At 40.0% G+C, this 20,901-nt stretch overlaps 1 protein-coding gene across 2 annotated transcripts; it reads right to left on the bottom strand.

Annotated features, from left to right (window-relative positions):
* Positions 1-1,282: 1,282 nt before the first annotated feature.
* LOC124064829 (phospholemman-like) lies at positions 1,283-12,732 on the bottom strand. 2 transcript variants are annotated; one of them, XM_046399633.1, is made up of 8 exons: positions 12,485-12,732; positions 5,391-5,446; positions 4,439-4,471; positions 4,168-4,188; positions 3,919-3,993; positions 3,498-3,534; positions 3,325-3,368; positions 1,283-2,075 (listed from the first exon to the last, which is right to left on the bottom strand). In XM_046399633.1, exons 2-8 carry the CDS (start codon positions 5,422-5,424, stop codon positions 2,056-2,058), a joined length of 264 nt encoding a protein of 87 aa, XP_046255589.1. In that variant the 5' UTR covers positions 5,425-5,446; positions 12,485-12,732; the 3' UTR covers positions 1,283-2,055. The 2 variants fall into 2 exon arrangements, with proteins under 2 accessions (XP_046255589.1, XP_046255588.1); XM_046399632.1 differs by having other exon boundaries at positions 4,168-4,191; positions 12,485-12,720.
* Positions 12,733-20,901: the final 8,169 nt, after the last annotated feature.

The following is a 20,901-nucleotide window of genomic DNA, read 5'->3' on the forward strand; positions in this document are numbered from 1 at the left end:
GTTTGCATGCACTCTTTCCCTAAGACAGTGGTTGAATACATTTGTATTATGCCATGTTCATTAAGTTCTTTTCAGGTGTTCAGTCTAACACAGACTGGTGATCACAGCATTTCCTTCATAAGCCTGAGCAGAGGTCTGATCAGCTAACTGAAAACTCCTGTGTAGGTGTTAACATCTAGATCAGTTATTCTGAATTTGTTTTGTTTTACATGCATCTAAATTCCAAACAGAGGGATAAATTTCAAAAGCCCATGAGCCTGTGAATATTCTCATTCATCCAGGTCATGGTTATCTCAAGGAAATTCAATCGAATGCAACTGGACTTAGTTATTTGTCTTTGAAGACGTTTCACCTCTCATCCAAGAGGCTTCATCAGTTCATGCTCGCTTGACTAGGCTGGGACTAGTCCAACTAGCTGGTGTGGAGACCCAGGTATTTAACCTCTGTGGAGGCATTCACATTGTAAATTGGTTTGTAAATTGGTCAATTTACAATGCTGCCCTTTCATCTCTTCCCAGGAGATTCCACAACTTAGCCTCTAAGGAAAACTGCCATTCACAAAGGACCCCATGTGACTCTAACGACTGTCGTTACAACACAACAGAGCAGTAACGAAGTCGAAACCAACTTTACCATCCCCAACGACTGTCTCTCAACGACTGTCGTTTGTCACAATGGGACACTAAACGAGCCTATGACACCACTGGTCATGTGAATGCCTCCACAGAGGTTAAATACCTGGGTCTCCACACCAGCTAGTTGGACTAGTCCCAGCCTAGTCAAGCGAGCATGAACTGATGAAGCCTCTTGGATGAGAGGTGAAACGTCTTCAAAGACAAATAACTAAGTCCAGTTGCATTCGATTGAATTTCCTTGAGATTCAAAAGCCCATGCTTTGCAATGGCAAGGTATAGTTAGCACCACTAATATGAAAGACGCCAGTTTTACAGTATAGCTCTAAAATCAGAAACACTTGAACTACTACATTTAAAAGTCAGTATTTCTACTAGTTCTCATAGACTATTTTCATATATCGTATTTTCATTATGAGAAATGCAGGTGCTGCACACTCAGCTGTGCGTGCGATAACGGCAAATATAACAAATAATAAAAAATGTCTTATATGTAAGTATTAGTATAAGTTTAAGAGCAGATTTTCATGTTTCATGCTCTCTTTTTGTTAAAATCTAATTTAAACTTTAGTGGATCTTGGCCCCCCACCCCAATTCTGTACACACATTTGTACACACACACACACACAGAAATAACATTCCACTCACAGTCTGTTTCAATAATTGTTTTATAGAAACATGACAGAGTTTTTATATATCTCTGAACAGTGCAATCCACTACTTTCCTCCATAAAGCTAAACATGGGAATTAACAGATTATCATGAATTATCAACACTGCTCAAAACACTCACGACTACGTGGATTTCATATACTTGACATGAAAGCATGGACAATGGGTTAGGTTGGTCACAGTAAGCGACTAACATCTAAATGAATGTTTACAGTACACATACAGAAGTACTGCGAGACACTGACATGACCTATAGTATGTGGACACTTACAGGGAGTTTTTGGTAATAGGCTTGTGTTACCATTGTATGAAGTCACTTTCATGTCAATCAACCAAAACTATCAACGATAAATGATGAAGCATTCATACAAGGAACTCTCAAAAAGGTTGGATATGTCAGTTTCTTCATGTCGAAGCTTTTTCAGCCTCAAAATACAAAAAAAAAAAAAAGAAAACTAAAAAAATTAACTCATCTGACTGAAATGAAAGTGACAAAAACTGGGTGTAAAAGTGTGTGTAGGTCTGAGTGTTTGTGTGAAGGTGCAGGCTGCAGATCAGTAGCTCAGTTATCAGGCAGAAAGCATCACAACCCACAGCAGGAACACACAGGCTACTCTCTTTCGCTGTCTAACAATAAAACAAAAGCCCCTTGGTGGAAATCCTGCTGCTGCTCCTCTCCGTTATCTGTTGGTTGCAGGTTCAGGAAGTCAGTGTGTGTGTGTGTGTGTGTGTGTGTGTGTTCTGCTTGGCATCTAGCAGTCACAGGAACGACCTGCAAACAAAAGACAGATGGAAAGGTTGAGTTTACAAGAGCTTAGTAGAGTTTACTTATTCACTTTCTGCTTGAAAACGGGATCAGAGACATCATGCACATTACATTTAGATTTCATTTTTATTTTTCCAAACATAAAGAACAATTCATCTACTTGGCCACATTTAAGTCCTCTGTGTCAATCTGTATTGACTATAGTACCAGAACAGAGTAGAGGTGAAGAACTAATACACTGAGGATCATTCTCACATAATGAGCAGGAGGAAGACAGAGTGTGTGTGCCTGTGCAAGTGGAAATTGCCAGTGCAGAATATCCCTGTGGGGCCCCTTCTGAGCTGCTTACGTACTCCACACACACACCCACACACCCACACACAGTGTTTTTCCATATGTGCCACCTGTGTATTTTGTGTACATCAAAGGTGTTCAAATCATACTAGCTCAGTTTTCCAGTGCCAGCTGACATCATCAGTGTCATCGGCGCTCGAGCTGTGAAAAAGTCATAAAACACTTCTGTTCTCCTCACGAGAGAAAAATCTAAATTCTTTATCTACACATTCACACTGTTTAATTGACTGTAGTTGTACCACGTTTGATTTGTGCGTAACACCTTTTATGACTGCACCATTGCATAAAACAGGAGCTGCCCTTCATCTCGCTCTTTCTCCGCCTGCCAGAGACCCAGAGTTCCACCACCTGTTGACCAGTGAGGTCCGTGGCATCTGAGTCCAACACTATGGGAGCTTTCCATACTGTGTCAGAGTGCATGTATGTGAGACATGAGGCTGTTAACAGTGAAACAGATGGACTGAGTAAATATAACTTTAGACCTTGGCAGGATGTTAGCTGGGTGACGAAATCTTGAATATATGAAGCTCTGTATCTTGCTACACACGTACATATAGTGTGTGTGTGTGTGTGTGTGTGTGTGTGTGTGTGTGTGCGGTGGGGGGTGGGGGGGGGGGGTGCTCATGGGGGTTTTGCTGGGTCCCTCTAAAAAATCTAATTAAAGAGTTTGGTCTAGACCTGTTCTAATTGGAAAGAGTCATGAGACAACTGTTGTTGTGATTTGACGCTATATAAATAAATTGAATTTAAGTGAATTTATATTAAAACCCCAACTACATTCTCAGCTTTCTATATGGGTTAATAGATATTTTAGTAGAACTGAGTTACAGCAACCTATAAGGAAACGAGTAAATCTTTCACATACAGTCTTCTAGACAAACTCTGAATGAACTAACATTACCTTGATCAGAGAGCATCTGCTGAGCATTGCTTCCTGTCCTCCTTCTGCAAAGACAACAAGAGAAAGTAAGAGAATGCACACTTCTTTTACAACGCAAAATTAAAAAGTGTTTGTGGTTTGGTTTCATGTGAAAGTACACAAATGTTTTCACATTTAAGTGCATGAAAGCTCACCTCTTGTTCTGGTTAAACTTGCACCTGCAGTGGCCACCTGAAACAAGAGAAAAGAAGCGCTGACTTTCTTTCTGTCTCTGTGTATTTGAGCATCGTCTGACGAGAACCAAATTTCTCCAACGACAGCATCTATAGTCTCTTTAACTTCTCCTTTACTGTATTTCTGATCACACTAACACACTGCTTGCAAAACAACTTGGCTCGAGTTTTCCGTATGTGTTCACCTTTAGAAAGCAGCGTCGCTGCCAGGTGCCTACGTTATATGTTATATGTCACATTACACACTGATGTTGGTTCAAAGCAACGTCAGTGTAAAAACAGGTTTTCTTTATAGCATTATTGCAGAATCTCTGTGTAAAAGGGGCTTATGACGAAGTGTGGATAACTCTGTATGTAAGTGTGAGCAGGATGGTGATCTTACTGAGTAGTATGGTGATGCCAATGAGACAGAGGACAGCAGCGAGAATCAGGCCTCCAACACGCAGTCTGTGGTAGTCTGCAGAAAGGCCATGTTAACAGTTTGAAAAGAAATGTGTCAAAGTTAACAAAAAAACATGAAAACTACAAGAGAAACAAGTGCCGATTATTATACAAAAAGTGATTTAGAGCAAACTGTGATAAAATGACAAAAAAAAAGAACATTAAAATAAGTTATAAAAAGATGCATTACCAAATGTAAATGGGTCATCTTCTGCTGTAAGAACAGATGTGAAGAGGGTCAGTTGAACAGCAGATAAATGAGGACTTACAGATGTCAAACAGTGACATCATAAAGTCAACAGTACAAAGTGAGATGAGTAAATACCGTGGCCTAGTTTGATGCTCTCGCTCATGACTGACATCAAATCAATACCTCTCATACATGACACACATTTCTAACCAAAACTGAAAAAAATATCTGACTCTTCTGGTTCTAAAAATATTTACTGCAGCGTACTTACGGCTCTGTTCATCTGCAAACACCAGCGACACAACTGCAGGAGTTCAGAAGGAGAGACACACACTTAACAACAATGAAACACAGCTTGACCCACTCAGTGTGTTTGTTAGGCATGATGACATTGGAAAAGATAAGACACAATTCATTACTAAAATAACTTAAATTGGTTACATTAATATTATGGTAGTTTCTTTTTTTTATTTCTTGGTGCCTTTGAGGACGTACAGGTAAAATGCCATGTCTCCTATGTAGAATTTTTGACAAATGAAACTGTCAGTGCCAACAAATAAATAACAAGTAATAATAACAATAACAATAACAACAAATGAAACACATCTTTGAAATCTCTTCAGTCCCGGCTGTGGTTATTGAAAAACCAGAAAGATCAGTTTAAAAATGTTACATAAGATGGATTATTTTCTTCTTGTCCTGATCCTCTCGTCTTTCCTCCTCACAGAACTGTGGATGTTGTTACCTTCACCTTTTCAGCACTGTGATTACAGAGCACTTCATCTGCCACCTTAGGAACTTTCTTTTTAACTTTCTTACAGTTTATTTCTACAGTTGATCACGATCAGAGGTCCACCTAGATTGACACCTAGAGTGAAGGGACAGATGATCTGTCTGGCCTCTCATCCAGTGCCTCACTGCGATATGTTATTTTAGTGTCACAAACATGACATACTTGAGCCATGTGCTGATGGAAGACAGCTTCAGCCAGGATGTCCTCTGTAAAGAGGAAGTGGAGCTCACAGGTCCTTACTGACACTGATGTGACATTAATTATGTTTAGCGGCGCTCTAGTTGACTAAAACTGATTGATACATCCAAAAATGAAATGACTTTTCTTTTTGACTTTTGAAGTATGAAGTTACTATTTTAACGGCATTCTCTGGAATTTATTTTTAGAAAAACTGAGACCAAATGAAAAGACCTTATAGAGTTTTACTCACGTGCCATCAACACCAAAGCGCAGACCTTCGACATCTTCGAGCTTGAGGCTGTTTACCTGTGGAAGTAAATACATGTGAAAAGGTGAAGTACCAGCTGTGGTACTGTGACTGGCTATTTGAACATGGCTCTGGTTACACTGCCATAGGGTAAATAATATGATCTGCAGTCCCAATGGCATAAATAATCAGATTTTAAATGGGTGCATGTTAGAGAGCTGATTACTGTACTGAGTGGACAGAGACCTGATGCAACAGTTGGCCTTTATGTGTTTCTGAGGGGCACTGAGAGGACATAAAGACACAGAAACTAACTCCTCACTCATACAGGACATGCAACCGCACACACAAAGAAATCTGATCGCATTTAGACAGGCATAAAGTGGTCTCTGTTGCTCTCCTTAACACTCAGACACACACAGAAACATGATCTAACGTTGATGATGGGTACAAAGTGCTCTAACGGAGCACTGACAGGAGAACTAGATCTCTCTGGGTAATGCATCATACTGTTGCCATTTCAAAGCTTCTATCTTCGTTTTCTCGTTTCCTTGTTACGTTTCAATTCCTAACATGTAGGTTAGGAATTGAAACATGTATGTAATATGTGATGTACAGTATGTATGCATCCGTGCACATGTAGTCACCTGCTACTGCCACTGAAAAAGTTCAGATTTTCTTTTTTGTCTTTAAAATGAGATTTCACCTGTTAATGAAAAAATCCATGTACTGACCCTTTCAAAGCCATTCCTGTCTGTACCGTCATTTTCATCTTAATCCCGGTGTACTTTACGGTATAGATGGTTAGCTTTTCATCAAACAGAGGAGATATTTTTATTCTCCCAATTCCTGCTACTTATTAAAACCTGACAAAAGCTCTCCTGTCTTAAAAACTTCCAGTCAGAGTTCTCTCCTGACACTGAGTCATGATTTACAATAAGCTCACATGTATCAGCTGTAGGTTTCCTCACAGCAGCAACTGCATCCCACACACAGTCTAAGTTGCTCTGTGTCCACACTGTTAGCTGCCACGCTAAGGTAACGTGTGCACTCTGAGGAGACACACCTTAAAAAACACAGCAGTGATTTTCCACTTAGTGTACTTTCACGCTGAGGGTTCCACAGCGAGGCGCAAACACACGTGTGAATTTTCCAAACTGGCAGTGAGTGGATGACATCAAGTTCACACTGCGCTGACTGACTGTATCTAAGAGGTGATCCTATGGGAGTGTCAGTCAAATTAATTTGCCTATTGAACTAGTCTGAATTCTTGTACAGCAGTATGATATTTTTGATATTTGATATTTTTCTGTTTGATATTTTTGCATCTGATCATTATTATTATTGAAAGTTTATTACTTACGTAAACTTTAAAGATGTTAGAGTGCAGATTCAGCTCCTAACATTAAGTGGTTTCGTTTGTAAAGTGTTCATAAGGAGACACAAACAACAGTGACCTTTGAGTTTCAGAGATCCCAAAGAAGGAGGATGAAAGTAAAACAATGTGTCTCTCTCCTCTGCTGTTGGTATTTGAAGGTTGGCAGAAAGGGAAAAAGAGAAGAGCAGGATGAGTGCTTCTCTCCTGGTGCTTCTCCACAGCAACCCGAGGCGAGGCACAGGGAATGCAAAGGATGGGAAACGGGCCAACGACCACTAGAGAAAGGTTTACCTTGGGAGAACGATACACTGAGAGGAGAGTGAGGAGGGAGAGATGGAGGGCACAGACAGAAAGAGGAGAGAGAAGGACAGGGACAGAGAGTAGGCCACAGAGAGTATTACAAAGTGAAAAGTGAGAAGAGTAAAGGAGCGTATGAAATGGTGGGGCACAGAAAGCAGGAGAGTATAAAAGAGGAGGCTCCTCCCTGTTCCTGTTTGAAGATCATTTTCTAAAGCAAATGTTAGTGTAAGGTGGAGGCAGGAGCTGAGTGCTGGAGGTGTGTCAGACAAAGTCACAGCGGAGGAACAAATCCTCATTCTGTAGAGGCAGCACAGCCAGCACGTTTGGTATTTTTGCTTTAAATATTAGTAGATTATCAAAAATAGCTTCAGATTAATTTTCTGTTGTTCAATTGATCAACTAATTGTTTCAACTAATTTAATTACTATTTCACTCTATGCACGACTTTTGAAAAACAAACAAAAATCAGATAGAATTGCAGCGAATCAGCAGCTGATCTCGTGTTGTTTGTCACGATAAATAGATTTGATTTTCATGAGATGATTTACAACCATCTGTAAGAGAAGAATAATTCACAGTACTGTCTTGGTTATAGGTCTGGGTCCAAATGGGACAGCGTCTAAAGATGGAGAGGGATGGCAGGCTATCAAGGCTCACACATTTTGGTCATTTTGCAAACAAAGCGGGTGGCTGTTTACTGGTCATGACTGACTCACTGATGGTGATGGGGTCAGGCAGGTGTATGGGTGACAACAACCACCTGAACACTACTGCGCAGACTCTGGCGTCGAATGACATCAGCAGTGCAAAATGGCAGCACTCGTGTCCGGGATATTTTAGCTTAACTTTTGTACAGCTGGAAGAAGTGGAAACACATTGAACATTTTCACATACGTCAATGGCTGACACTGAAGAAAGCTAAAAATATATCCAAAGAATTTCTGAAGACTCAACTCACGTAAAGTGGAGTTTATTTTGCCCTGAGTACAAATTCCCCGCAGAGTCCCGTCTCCAGCTCCGCCTGGTCCAGCGATAAAGAGCTTTCTGTGCTGGCTCGATCACACCACCCTGCCTGTCCCCGACTGTCCCTCGTGTTTTTGTTTTCAGCTCTTGCTCCATCTCTATTTCTTCCAGCCTTTAGGACTGTCTCTTACTGTGTCTCTGCACCCTCTGCTTCTTTCATTCTGTCTTCTCTGTATGATACTCCTTCACACTTAGATGACAATCTTTAAGAATAGCCTGTTTGTTTAAAGCCACTGTTTCACACTGCTCTTCACTTTTGTTGAGCTGCTGTTTCCTTGCCAGTCCTGTCCAGCCTCTTCAAAACTCTCCTATACTTCTTCCCTTTTCTGACACACTTCTACACGTCCTTGCTCCTTCACCCATCCCCTGTCCTCTCCTTTTGTTAAGTCTTTTCCACTTATTTATCCCTTCAAATACAAACTCCTTGGAGCACAGGCCTTCCAGGCTCAATGCCACACTCACACACTCATCTTCTCTTTCCCATTCCACTCCTCTTCCTCGTCTTCTATTATACAGCAGTAACGTTACGCAATAGGCTACAGGGCTGTCAAAGGAGTTGTAACTCTTAAATACAGATACGTATCAGTCAGCCAGGGACCCACCCACCACTTTTTAAGTTTAAATATCCTAACTTTGCCATGAAAAGTTTTTAAAAAGACTATTTATGATCTAGCAAGAGGTTCAAATAAAAAAGGAAATCTGTAAATTATGTGGCATAACAGTAATGGGACAAATTTAAATAGTGTTTTTTTACTGCTGTGAGCACAACAAAAGCAAATCAGTTTAGCTCCATGGTCCTGGGCTGAGGCAGAAGTATATAAAAAAGCCACCAAGTCATATGCATAAACACACACAAACATGCACAGTCAAGTGTTTTGAATACAATTTGTCTTTTAAAAATACTGAAAAAGAAGCAAAGTATTTCACTACAACTGCTCAATGTTTCCCATCCATTCATAACTGCGTATCCTGTTCAGGGTCACGTGGTCATATAAGATAAATTGCACATTTGGATGAAAAACATACCCTACTCATCAATCAAACTACGCAGTGTGTTGGTATGATTGGACACTTTATGTCATCTTAGTGCTACTTTTTTACTTCACCCAAAAACCAGAGTTTCAATTTGTGCTTCCTGTTTTGCATGCACGTGACTGTGAGTGTTTCGAAATGTACTGTGCACAGCATGTATGTGTCATTTAGTTCCTGTTTCTATTTTTCCAGCCACCCCTTTGAATGCTGGACCCTGGTGTGTGTGTGTGTACGTGTATGTGTGCACGTGTTCCTATACTTCACTACAAAGACAGCTGCCTATTCTCAGTGACATTTTTAATTCCTAAATTAGCAGCACTGGATTCCAGCGTGCAGCACATCCTTCATGAGACACACACACAAACACAAAGGAGAGTGTTAGCTTAACTTGTTCCTCCCTTCACTTTACCAGTGCACCAAGGAATCTATCACTTTATGACCACTACTGTACATGGTGTTTCTATAGAAATGTGACTGGTAGAGCACATGACCTCAGATTGATTCTTGAAATACTAAAAAGTAGACTCCTATGTCTCTGCGACTGGTAAATAGCTGAGCGATAACAGCTAACTGCTTCTGACCACAGATGAGTTTCGACAGATGTTACAGAAGTGCAGACTCCATTACTGTTTAACATGGAAAAATAACCAAGATAATAAGGAGGAGGGTGGGGAATCAGTGGAGTCAGTTCACTCATGAAGAAAGGGAAAGAGAGGGAATAAGACAGGACACAAAGAGACAGACGGAGAGTAAGAGGGCGTGGAGCATACTAGAGCCATGACTCACACATGGTAACCACAAGACCAGCAGTGAGCGGCTAGCAACAGACAGCACGCTGCTCGCTCTGCACTCATAATTTAGAAGGATGGAGCACTTTTCCCTCATTTCTTCTCACCTTCCATACATAAATCTACTTTATACATATTTACTATATGATATACTGTGCAAAGCATTTTAATAGCAGTGTGCCTCTGAGATGCTCACAGCTTTGTATTAAATTGTTCTAACATTGCTATGAGCTGTAAATAAACAAATCCGCACTGGCTGACAGAACAGAAATGATTAGCTGTGTGTCTGCTGAGCTGTGGATAAAAGCTTTGCGGTTACACAGGGAAACGCACTGAAGGTCACAGTCACATCCCCAGTATAAAATCAATGTCCTCTCGTTGAGGTTTCTAAATTTGTGTTTGCAAGCCACCAAAGTGATTTGAAGAAAGATGAGGAGTAAGTTTGTCTCGCCTTTCTCTCCTCAACCTCTGTCTACTGTTTTCCTCCCTCGCTCTTGTTTTTTCTTTTTTAAGAATCGTGGTCATGTGAGGAGACATGAGGACGGCGAGCTAAGTCTGTTTCACCCGAGAGAGGAAAGACAACTCTGTCTGTGTCCACCTCAGTTCACCCTCTCTCTCTCTCTCACTCTCACCCTTTAACCTCTGTAATCTCTCTGTGTGTTCATATGAGTAGCACTCAGGAGCATTTCAATCTGTCAAAGGCAACATACAGTAGATGTTCTGCAGTCTGACAAGCTGGTGAGGTGGATGTGTGACTCTACTGCCAGTCTGACACTGCCAGTCAATTATACTACGCAGACAGTTTTCCTACTGAGACAACATCTGGGCCCTGACCTTATAAGGCTGTTTTGTCATTTAAAAATGTTGTCTATTTTTGTCACCAAGTACAGATCATGCTGCAGGGAAATACATCCATATTTGTTAGCCTTTTCAAACCATTTCCACAGTAAATCAGAAGAATAAAGCAACCAACAATATATTTGGGAATATTGGTTGAGTATAAACAAATGTATGACCTGTTGTTTGTATACCTGTCAGTATACAAACCATGCAAAGAAAAAAAGCCTTTTTGCTTAATGTGCCAGATATAATCAATCCACATCATGTATTAGCAGTCAGAATTTTATTATGATGAGGACTTCTGCTGGTGTGATTTAGTTTTTTGGAGCCCCCATTTTCCTCAAGATGTCCTGTTCAGTCCACTTACTGATGTGTCGTCCCCCCCCCCCCCCCACACACACACACATACACACACATACACACACACATACACATACACACACACATACACAGAGGACACATCAGCTTGTTGCAAGAGGCCAAATTTTGTTGTGACATTAGCACTTGCTCCATAATTCTGCAGAGTAAAGTCTAAAACCTGATGTTAACCTTTGGCTTCTGGTTCAGCTACAGAAGCACACATGATAAGGTAAAAACAAACAAAACAACACAGCTGTTTATGCGTATCCATTGTTTTAGCACTTTTCCAATCACCGTAATGTGCTCCATAAACATTGCAAAATGTTTTCATGTCGAAAGAATTAGTCAATGACGAATCAATCCAAAAATGGTGGATGACAATTTGATAATCAATTAATTGTTACCACAAACAAGTTTTTTTTGTAACCAGCCGAAATGGTTAACTTGGTAAGTCCAACAAATCATCAATAGTTTGCGGTCCTTTCTTCGGTTCAGTTGTACATTTCACACAGCAGAATTTGACATCTCCTATCTGTCCTTGTCCCAATCTGTCCTTGAGCCACATAGTAGCAAACTGATATCACCACTGCTCTTATCAACTGGTCTTTACACACACACACACACACACACACACACACCAGCTTACAGTATGTGTTCAGTGAAGCATTGCAATATTGAAAAAATCCCTAAGGGGGATGTCTTCACTGCTGCTGTGTGCTTCAGGAATAACAGGTCTCCAGCTTCTAATTTCTTTGAATAACTTGTCCTGTGACTCTTTAATTATCCACTCTGCTATCCAGTGATGTTTTATTAATGGAAGAAGCTAAGGTCAAATGTAAACACAGACACATGTAGTCCTCTTTGAGCCTACAGTGCATTTTTCCAAAAACCAACTGACTGGAACACGCGCTGAGGTGCTGAAAGCGCGTGAAGGAAAACTATCACAGCCGGTACGCAAGTTGGCCCGTGGGCGCGTGCCCTACCATTTTCTGGTACTGGTGGGCTCGAGGACAAATGTCAGCCGGATGACATTATGAACTCATGACATATTGTATGTGGTACTTTCACATATTAAAGAATGTTGGACTTTTTTCTAATAAAATAACATTATAGGACTAAAACATTAGATTTTTACCGGAGCATTTTTGAGTTTTTAAGTGAATTAGCCAGTTAATAAAAAACATTAAGTTTTACATCGCAAGCAAACCTGGTAAAAATGTCATTGTTTAACAGCAGTTAGCTACACTGTGCTTCAGTTGCCTAAAAATGTGTTCACATGGAAAAACTTGGACTCCATAAACAAATTTAACCAAATAAAAGGCCGCTTAAGGAGACAATCTTCTGTGAAATATAAGTTTCTTTTGTTCAACACTTACCTCTGACACGTTGTATTTAGCAGCGACAAAAACGAGGAAATTTCTCACAAGCTGGCGAATCTCACTCACAACTGAAGAGTTTTTCCTACTCAATGCGCCAACACCCAACCGTCTTCACTGAGACACTCAACAAGTTGGCTTGGTTTTGGAAAAGGGGGCTGAGTTTAAGAGGATTCAGTGAATCCTGATCCCGGGTCGGTTTCTGCGGTCCCGGCTGGCGGCTGAAGAGCGGACGGTTAGAGAGGAGCGGGGCGTGGAAGCTGATCCAGAGTCAGGACATGGAGTCAAGAGGAGGAGGAGAGCATAAATGTTCGCTTGACGGGAACGACGATATCGAAATTTGTGAAGTTGAGGCTTCTTCGGTGGGTGGATTTAAGTTATGGGCTATTAGAGGTACAAAACAACGAAACGGCAGCATTGAAAAGGCAGAGTAATAATGTAACATAATGTACAACAACAATTATAAATGTAGTAAGATAACGGAAACTCTAGAAGTTCAATAACTGCACTTTCTAATAAAAGTTAAGGACATTAAAAGTCATATAGCTGTGAATAAAGCACTGAAATATTAAAATTTGATTTAGCATAATGACATTTATTTTGATTTTGAATGCGTACACCAAAACACAACAGCTGTTTTCTAATCTTTACAATATTGAGATGGTTGACCACATTGATAGAATAATCTAATAACGCACCACTCCAGCAACTATACACAGCACTATAGTAATGACCAAAGTAAGCAACATATAAGAGACAGACTACACAGTATATTGTGAAGGTTAAACGTTACAGGGAGAAACATCTTTGTTAATATAAATGAATATAAAGGACATCTTGACAGACTCAGATACATTTTGAAAATAAGAAAACTTGAAGGGGGCTTATTTTATTTCATGTTAATCATGAAATGTGAATGTATGAGGCTGTTTTCACAGCTTCACTTTTTTTTTTTTTTTTTTGAATGAATGGAATCTTTTTCCACCTGGTCTGTGCAGGTATAATCACCTGAGCTGGTGTGTTTCCATCAACCCCCCCTCCATGCACCCAGTCTCTCCACCCATTTGCATGCCTGCTCTTCTACTGGTCGAAACTGGTTTGTCAGGCATATTAGATTTCACTGCTGTTATCTTCTGCTTTTCTGCGAGGTACGAGAGGAGAGGCAGTTGGTGAGGAAAAACGGAGAGACAATAAAAGAAGACAATAAGAAGTGTGGTGTGTGTGTGTGGGGGGGGGGGGGTGCAAGTTGCATGTTAAAATTCAGGCATAAATACACACACACACATTACACAAGAGAAATAAGAGAAAAACATACTTGTTCTTCCTGGAGCACCTGTTATCTGCAAAAGCAAAGCAGGATGTGTTACTGAGGTTACACACATTTCAGTACACTAACGTCTTCTATTTGAAACTCAATTCTCTCCACAGGTTTAGCACGCTGACTCATTTATCTGTGTGCTTTCAGCACTTACAAAGTATAACGCCAATTCCTCCAGCCACCAACAAGGAGGCACAGATCAGGCCTCCAATCCGTAGCCTGTCATAGTCTGTCAGACAGAAGTGATAGAAGTTAAGAGGATCCTGGTGCACCTGACCGAGAAAAAAATTCAGCTCCAAAGCCAACATCAGTATTTTTGAAAGAATATTTTGCACAGCAGATTTTTTTTTTATGTAATGTCTTTTAATAATTCCATTTGTGGTCATTGCTTTTGTCATCAAGCATATGGATGTTGCAATAACTGAATACATGATACTCTGATAATCTTTTTATAGTCTGTACAAATGGGGGAGATAATAAAGCGTGTGTAGTAGACTATAAGAATTAGGAGATAAGAACGTCTGTACTTACTGTAAACAAATGGATCTGCAGACCAAACACAAGAAGAGGAGGAGGAGAGTGGAAAAGAGAAATTAGTGTCAAATTTCAAACATTTACACATCATGATAGTGGACTCACTTCAACTTGCTCATTCTGATAAAATGGATGATGAAATGAGTTGGAAATGAGCAGAGTTTTTGTGTTTCAGTCTAAACTTTAATGGCCTTCATTTCACACTGCAAACTTATTCAGCAATGCAGAAAAACAATTATTGTTTAAGGAAGTGGGTTCATCAGGCCCATTGTTAGGGAGGCAAGAGGACATAGTGTGCTTGATTTCCCCCTTCTCAACAAACCAGTCTCAGAACACGATTGGGTGAGAGTGGAGTTTTGGTCTTACTTGCTTCAGTTCCCATGAAAAGGCTGAAGAGCACTGCAAGAAAGTCAGACAAATAAAAGGTTATTTGGTCATGTGAGAGTTGCCTTTCATGCATACAGTCAGTGCTCTGCTATGGTAAGGTCTCACCATGCATGAATAAAAATAGATTTTTTTCTTTAAAAACAAGTTCAGTGTTCATAGGGTCAAGAAGTGAACTCAGAAATTCTCTTGGAAACAAAACATCTGGTATATTTTGTCAACTGCTGCCAGTTTGAGGGTGAGTATGATCTGGAAAGTTTTGTAGGCACTGTAATCTGCTTTAAAGCAAACTTGTCTCCTGATTAAACTCTGTTTTTGCAAGACACCAACTGTATGAAATGATGTATTTTGCACATGTGCAAACTGTCTGTTTTTTTCTTTACCTGCGAGAACAGCCACAACAGTGATATGTCCCATCTTCAGCAGATCTAAGAGTCAGATAGAACGAGAGGTGCATGAAGACAGAGGAGACAGAACAGGGTTGCATGAGAGAATGAAGTGAGGGTCTAGAATTTTCCCCACATTTTCTTCTTGTTTCTCACACACATGCACATGAGCAACAAAGCACACACTTGTCCCTCTCCCCAGGAAGAACGTCCTTGGTGTGTGAGAGGTCAGTGTCTCGTCAGCAGGGATGCATTCTGGGTGTTTGGAGAGTAAACAGCGGATCATTTTTTGTCTTGGGACAGAACCCAGCAGGTTTCCTGACAACTTTCCTCCAGTCTCCACTCAGACTTCCCAAACTTGCCAAACACTATCATGTTCTTTCTAGCACCTAACGATATTTTCCCAATCCGTGATTTTCTTTCCCTGATTGTCAACTTCATATGAGCATCTGAATTTTTTGCCGATTTTATGAAGTTCATGTCTTTTGAGGAAATATACAGCTTTTCAGATGTTACTGAGTTTTTTAATACGCATTTCAAAATAGAAATGCATGTCCAGTATTATTGTTAAGTTGTCGAATGCATGGTCATCACAGATCAGCCAGCAGTCGGTTCTTTAAACCTTTTTAAAAGCATTTAGCTCACTATAATATTCAGATCACTTACTGTAATGGCCTTCTTGTGCTAGTGACTAGTGCCATGAGTAAAAATATGTTTTGTTGGATATTTAAAATGCACACACAAGTGTATTTGAAAACTAGGCATGCACATGGACTTTTCATCGACCTCACTGTAACCTCTAACTGGCCTTGGACACCACAGGACCACCATGATGGTTAGAGTCACTGCATTTTATGAATTCACTCCTTTTGTTCTCTTTTGCTCTGGATCCCATTGACTCAGTTTAGTTTTCCATTAACAGGTCATTTTTTAACACTACCGCCTGCATGTAACGTCTTGCAGAGATACACAGTTTGCACCAGTTTTTCAAGAAAGGGACATCAAGTGAAAACAAAGATAACACATAAACTCATCTTCATCATGCAGTTTTTGTTCACTTATCTTCAATCTTGACCACTATCCTCCGTCAAAAAGTGTCATTGCAGCTATCAGATAGCATGACATTAGTCAAGGTCAAACTGAGAACATGTCTTATCTTTAAAGTCTCATGTCTTAAAATGTGTCTTGCTTGTCAGTTGGCACAGCAGACAACAGACTTTTTCTGCTCGGGTTCAAAGTGATTTTGTAAAAGGATGAGGCTTTCCCCGCTCTGATGTGGACGTTACAGCTCAGTGTCCTTCACATCAGGACGATGCTCTGTCAACATGCACTGCTTTTCACTCCTTTGTTAAAGAATCACTGCAGTGCTGGGCTTCTTAAATGTTCTTAAACTTCAATCCAATTTTGCATCACACATCATCATACAGGATTATACATGGATTATAAAATATAGACAGAAGCCCCTATATACATGAAACAACATAAAATTCACTATTAGGCACATTTGCAATACAGTTTGTTTATATTTCTCTTCAAATCTCCAATTTTAAATCTCATCTTGCAGAAAATTGGTCAAATTTCCCTCCACCCGACCACACATATCCATTCGGTGTTTGATACTGCAAAACATTCTTCTCTCATATTAAAGCCTCCAGCATAAGTAGTACACATGAATAACAGCCCTGACAAGTAACATGTTCACAGAAAGGTGACCTTGACTCCCGATTTCCATGCTGTCTTGCTCCACCATACAGTACCTGTGCTTACCTGTGCTGACGGTTCAGGAGCAGAGGAGTGTGTGCGAATGTTCCAAGACACTGCCTGGTCAAAAGTGTGTATTTTCTATTTTACTTGAAAAAGTAACACTTGCTCCTCCTCTTTGTTTGGGATATAAACATCAGTGTGTGCACGTCTCCACTGTTAATGTGTGATGGTTAGCGGTGACGTGTTTACGTATGTACAGGAGAGCAGTGACTGTGTTATTTCATAAACATCAACCTGTGCGTCTGGGCGTGGCGGTTTGAAAATTATTTGTAATTTTTAATTTCATATATTTAATACACTGCACACTTACTGTACTCTCATTTTTATACTAACACAGATATTCAAATGTTCATATAAATACTAATAAGTAGTACATTAGCATATTAAGTAAAAGTCTGCTTTACACTGCTTATGATCATGTGACTCACCAGTGATAATCACTGAAGCGTTCACACTGTAAACTTTAAGTAAAATATCAAAGTAGCAAAATCAGAGGAAATATCAGTCATGGAAAATATGAAGAAAAAAGACAACTATTAGATGAATCAGATCATCTCAACCTTACAGATACAGCAAAACAAACTTCAGTGAAGTGAACAGCTGGTGGTGTTATTCAATATGACTTCCATGAGACAAGCTGAAACATTTATTTACAGGGTGAATAATAGGAAAGGTGAACTTATATATAACCCCTGTTTAATTTTATTCCGTTCAATTTTCATTTTTTTTATTTATATAACAAATACAATCAAAATTGTCTCTAGATGCTTTACAGCAACCCAGAGCCTGAACCCCTGAGCAAGCAGACAGCAGCAAGTAAAAACTCCCTTTTTCACAGGAAGAAACCTTGAGCAGGACCCGGCTCACAAGGAAGAACTATCCTAAGCTAAGACAGGGGAGATATGATCCCTTTTGCTGATTCCTGTCAAAACTCTAGCTGCTGTGTTCTGGATCAGCTGCAGGCTACCAATAGAGTAATTTGGACATCCTGATAATAATGAGCTGCAGTAGTACAGTAACAAGTAACAAAATGTATTATTATTTCATATGTTTGTATTATTTACATTGTTTTTTCAGAATTATTGTGATTGAAATTTGCTTTACATTTGTATAAATAGATTTTATTAATATGAACCCCCTTGTAAAGGAAATCTATGAAATATTTTGGATGTAAAGGGGATGTGGGAAATAAATAATCTGTGTCAAGAGGGGAGGACTCACTCTCTCTCTCTCTCTCTCTCTCTCTCTCTCTCTGTGTGTGTGTGTGTGTGTGTGCATGCGTGTTTTGTGTTCTTCATTGTTGTAGCTCTACTCTCTGTGGCTCTGCCAGGTATCCCAGGTGTCTCCCAGTGCTCCCCTGTCAGTGCAACAGATTGTATTATGTTGATCTTATGGTTAACTGTTATTTTCCTATTCTACTAAACTACAGCAAGGGGGAAGGATTTTTCTTGACTGTCAGGACTGATTCACACTCACAACCATGCATGAAAGGAGTCTTTTTAAATGGGAAGTTGCTGCTTGTTTGTTCTCAGTACGGTTTTTCCCACATATATACATGTCTGCACAAATATGTGAGTAGATGCATGTGCCACAGTGATGTGCATGTGCAGCTGTTACTATTTATACCTCTTCCTGTCACACATTGAAAAAGCTGTGGCATGCATCAGCCTCTTGACGAATGATAATACTGTGAGCACACACACATACACAAGATATACTGCAGATCAAGGTTTGTATGTGTATGTGTGTGTGTGTTTGTGTGTGTGTGTAAGTGATAATACAACAATTTGACAACTGAGAGAGGGGCATCTAGCGATGACAAGGCTGAGAGAGAGTGAGAAAAGAAAGTTTATGGACTTACTCACTCCCACTTAATTATTCACTAACTTCTCTCAGTTTTATGGCATTAGTCTTCACACAAAATCCAATTATTATGATGAATATCTAAATGCCTATCTAAATGACCTTTGATTGATTTTGAATGTGTCTATGGATACACTGCTCTTTGTGTTGTTCGTGTTCTCTTTGTGCCCACTGAGGCCACGTAGGCCGACATTACAGAGAGGAAAGCAGGAAAGCAGGTATGCAAGAATGTGAACAGGTGAGCGTCACACAGTGCCCCCCCCCCCCAAAGTGTAATATAACGATGAAAATTACAATATTATTTTCCTCCCCACTACAGAGCACTATCTGTTCAACATGTAAAATTGAGATTAAAGCCTGTTTAAAATGTAACAATTATATTAGCTTTGTAATGAAAACAGCTCACATTTTTTTTACAGCAGGATGACAGATCACTGCCAAAAGCTAGTTTAGACTTGTAGAGGAAAAGTCTCAGGAAACAAAGATCTGACTAAACAGGTTTTGAAAGAAGAGAGTCTATATGGTTCTACCTCAAATAGGTCAATGCTTCACAACATAAAAGGAGACCTCCGATGTTCCTCTAGTTTTGTCTCATTAGTTGCCCATGAATGTGGGAACCATTAGAGGTTAGTTGTAGGTCAGTTAAAAGGACTCTAAAAGCTGTGAAGTCCATTATGGGCTCGACTCCTAATTTGACTCGAGGTGATCAGCTTGTTACTATTTAACTTGAAATGTAGTAGTTTAACCTGGAATTCTTCAGGTATTTATAGGTGTAACAAGGTAAAATGCTTCATTATCAGTTTAAGGTCATCTTGAGAACACACACAGAACAATGTAGGTTATCAGTGGATACACACACACACACACACACACACACACATACGCACACATGGCAGCTCATGTGTCTCTGTTATGGTGGTATTCAGTGTGTTTGTCCATAAACAGCAAAACTAAAGGTCTAAGAACAGGTTAGCTTACAGAGCAGGGAGAGAGATCCAGTCGCTCACAAAAAATATATGGAACCAAAAAAAAATTATTTAAAAACTCAACATAGATCTTTTCCCCTGACGATAGCTAAAGAGATGATCATTGAGACAACAGCAAACATCACTTGCCATAAATACAACACATTTATTTGATTCTTTGCCATGCAAACATGTAGCCAATTGCAGTGTGTGCTGATCATTGTTAGACTAGTGGAGAATATGTGAAGAGAACAGGCTCCAGAATATGAATCCTATCATGGAGCGAACCGAGGTGTAGCTGAACAGCTGAGTCAACACGTTGCTCCATACTGCCTCTGTTGTATCAACTAAAGGACGAGGCAGAATCCTCTCCTGCTGACCACCCTGTGTGTGTGTGTGTGTGTGTGTGTGTGTGTGTGTGTGCGTGTCTTGTTGGCTGTCCATGCGGCTCTCTCAGGTGTCACAACACCCAGTTAGGAGAATGAAGACCACACTCAAAAGCAGTCAAAAACCAGCTTGTATTAGAGCTCAGTTAATCGAATTTTAATGTAGATATTGTGCATTTGCATTTAGAGGAAAGGCTGCCAAGTGATACGATAAGCACGCACAAAAACAGGCACTTTTTTCAGAGAACAATGAAAAGTTCTGAACATGTTGTCATGGTTGCTGACTCATACAGTTACCGAAGTCTATCTGTAAGTGGTGTTGGAAATTTAGCTAGAATGTAAGCGTTTGTATTGTTCCTTGGAAACAGTTTCCTGTCTTCTGTGCTGCTGGCAGCGTATATTTGATCATGTTCTGTGTACTTACATATGTCTTTCAATGCTGTATAGATGTTGTTAAGTTGACAAAGATTAGTCTGTTTGCAAGGGTGTGTTGGGGGGCCACTGTAAGACAAAGAAATTTCTTCTGACACATAGAAACACTTATATTTGGTAGCCACTCCTGCTGTTTTGTTACTTTGGGGCATATACCACCAATAAAATAACAGAACGTAGAAGGACAGCAGCACCAAAAGACTGTGGAGGTCTTTCTATTGACAGACAAAAAGTATAAGGAGTTCACCACCAGGGGGAAGCAAAATGCCTCACCAAAGCTGTGTTCATTTCACACAATGTTGCATATTGCAGAAATTGCAGCAAGCCCACTTAATAACTAACCAAATTAACAAACCAAGTTGTTTTCATGAAAGCCTGTAGAGTA

Source organism: Scatophagus argus, chromosome 9 (assembly GCF_020382885.2).
Source record: "Scatophagus argus isolate fScaArg1 chromosome 9, fScaArg1.pri, whole genome shotgun sequence".
Lineage (NCBI taxonomy): Eukaryota > Metazoa > Chordata > Actinopteri > Scatophagidae > Scatophagus > Scatophagus argus.